Here is a 1,662-nt window from a genome sequence, read left to right as displayed (position 1 = left end):
AAATGTTTTTAAAATGTGAGTTCCTTATTCCGTCGATTTTCATTCTGTCTTCTAATCGCTACATTCGCCCCACACACAACTGATAACATCTTAGTTCCTCCTGATATTTGTGATTGTTCTGTTTGCTTTGTTCTTTGTCCTGCTGCAGCCTTTGAACTTAACCAGCTACATCAAAAGGAGGAGGATCATCGGCTGGTGCTGCTCTAACCTTGCTCTAATGAAGACAGCTTGTAAAAAAACAAAAACAAATTTGCCTCATCAGTCTGTTTTCCTCCCTCCCCAGCTGGAGTCACTGCAGCAGACTCGAGGTCAGCTCCTCAAAGTCTCTGAGCAGATCTCCTCCACCATGCGCTCCTCCCAAGAGCAACTCACCACTAAGCTTCAGCAGAGCGAGGCCCAGCTCGAGCAAGCCAAAGCCCTGCTAGACCACACTAAGTCGGAGTTGGATCGCACCCTCAACCAAGCCAAGCGCCTCCAAACACAGTTAGACCAGAGCCGGAGCCAGGTCCTCCAGAGTGAAACCCAGCTGGAGCAAAGCAGGATTCTGTACGAGCAGACCAGAACCCAGAACAGTGACCTCCGTGCCCAGCTGGAGCAGCTCAGTGCCCAGTTAAATCAAGCCAGAGTCCAGGCTGCCCAGCTCCAGACTCAGCTGCAGGCCTGTGAGAAGTCCATGGAGACCTCCAATGAGTCCATGCTCATCAAGGTAGAGCCGTTAGCAGGGTGTAACTAAAAATGAAGTAAATTGCTTTTCAATATTTGATAAATGTTTTTTTTTTTTTTTTAAAGTATATTCTTTTGGGCTTTTATGCCTTTACTGGACAGCACAGTGGAGAATGACAGGAAACAGGGAGGCAGAGAGAGGGGGAATGACATGCAGCGAAAGGCCGTCCGATGCGGGATTCGAACCGGGGCCAACTGCAGCGAGGACTGTAGCCTCTACACATGGGGCGCCTGCTTAAACCACTACGCTACACGACGCCCCTGATAAATGTTTTTGTTCTTGTATCCGTTCAGGAGTCCGAGGTGACCCGTCTCCACGCCAGGATCTCTAGTCTGGAGCGAGCTGCTGACCGCCAGAATCTTTACAATCACACTCTCTCTCTCCCAGCTCCCAATAAGTTCACACACTCCCCACAGCGCTCCTCCTCTGCTCACTCACCTCCCTCCTCGCCCAAAAAGCCTCAAACAACCGTCCGCTCTCCCGCACACACTCACTCAAGTCGTCTCCAATCCCCAACATACACACAAGGTTGCTCATCACCCCCCGCTCGCACATACCTGCAGCCCGCCTCACTTCCTAACCTATCTGGCAGCCACCAAACTCACGATTGGCTGCAGAGCAGTAGCATCAACTCATCCCTGGACCTCCCTCTGAGCCTGAAGGCAACACTGAGGGAGGCTTTGAACAAGCAGCCCTGGGAGTCCTCCTCCTCCTCCTCTGTCTCCCCGTTCCCGCATGAAGTGGACCGCAGCTGGCAGGGCCTCAGCGTCATGGAGACCACACCGACCTCTGACCTCTCCTTCAATCCCCTCACATACATGGTGGACAAACAAGATGACGGAAACCCCAACATGGAGGTTACCGTGATACAGGAGGGAGACAAAGGGCAGTTGAGTGAGTCAAGGAGGGAGTCGGTGTGCACTCTGGTGGGTGAGGAG

The 1,662-nt window shown here is 52.3% G+C and overlaps 1 protein-coding gene across 1 annotated transcript; it reads left to right on the top strand.

Moving 5' to 3' along the window:
- Positions 1-6: 6 nt before the first annotated feature.
- On the top strand, positions 7-1,656 carry LOC147820356 (uncharacterized; the record flags this gene model as incomplete). The annotated part of the gene is made up of 2 exons (XM_087171887.1): positions 7-706; positions 1,018-1,656. Coding segments are annotated over exons 1-2 (1,128 nt in total), but the record flags the coding sequence as incomplete, so codon positions are not given.
- Positions 1,657-1,662: the final 6 nt, after the last annotated feature.

The sequence above is a fragment of the Seriola lalandi genome, unplaced genomic scaffold (genome assembly GCF_002814215.2).
Source record: "Seriola lalandi dorsalis isolate HSWRI2012SDOR001 ecotype SW California unplaced genomic scaffold, Sedor1 jcf7180001964177, whole genome shotgun sequence".
Taxonomy (NCBI): Eukaryota; Metazoa; Chordata; class Actinopteri; order Carangiformes; family Carangidae; genus Seriola; species Seriola lalandi.
This window is presented reverse-complemented; position numbering and strand designations above follow the sequence as displayed.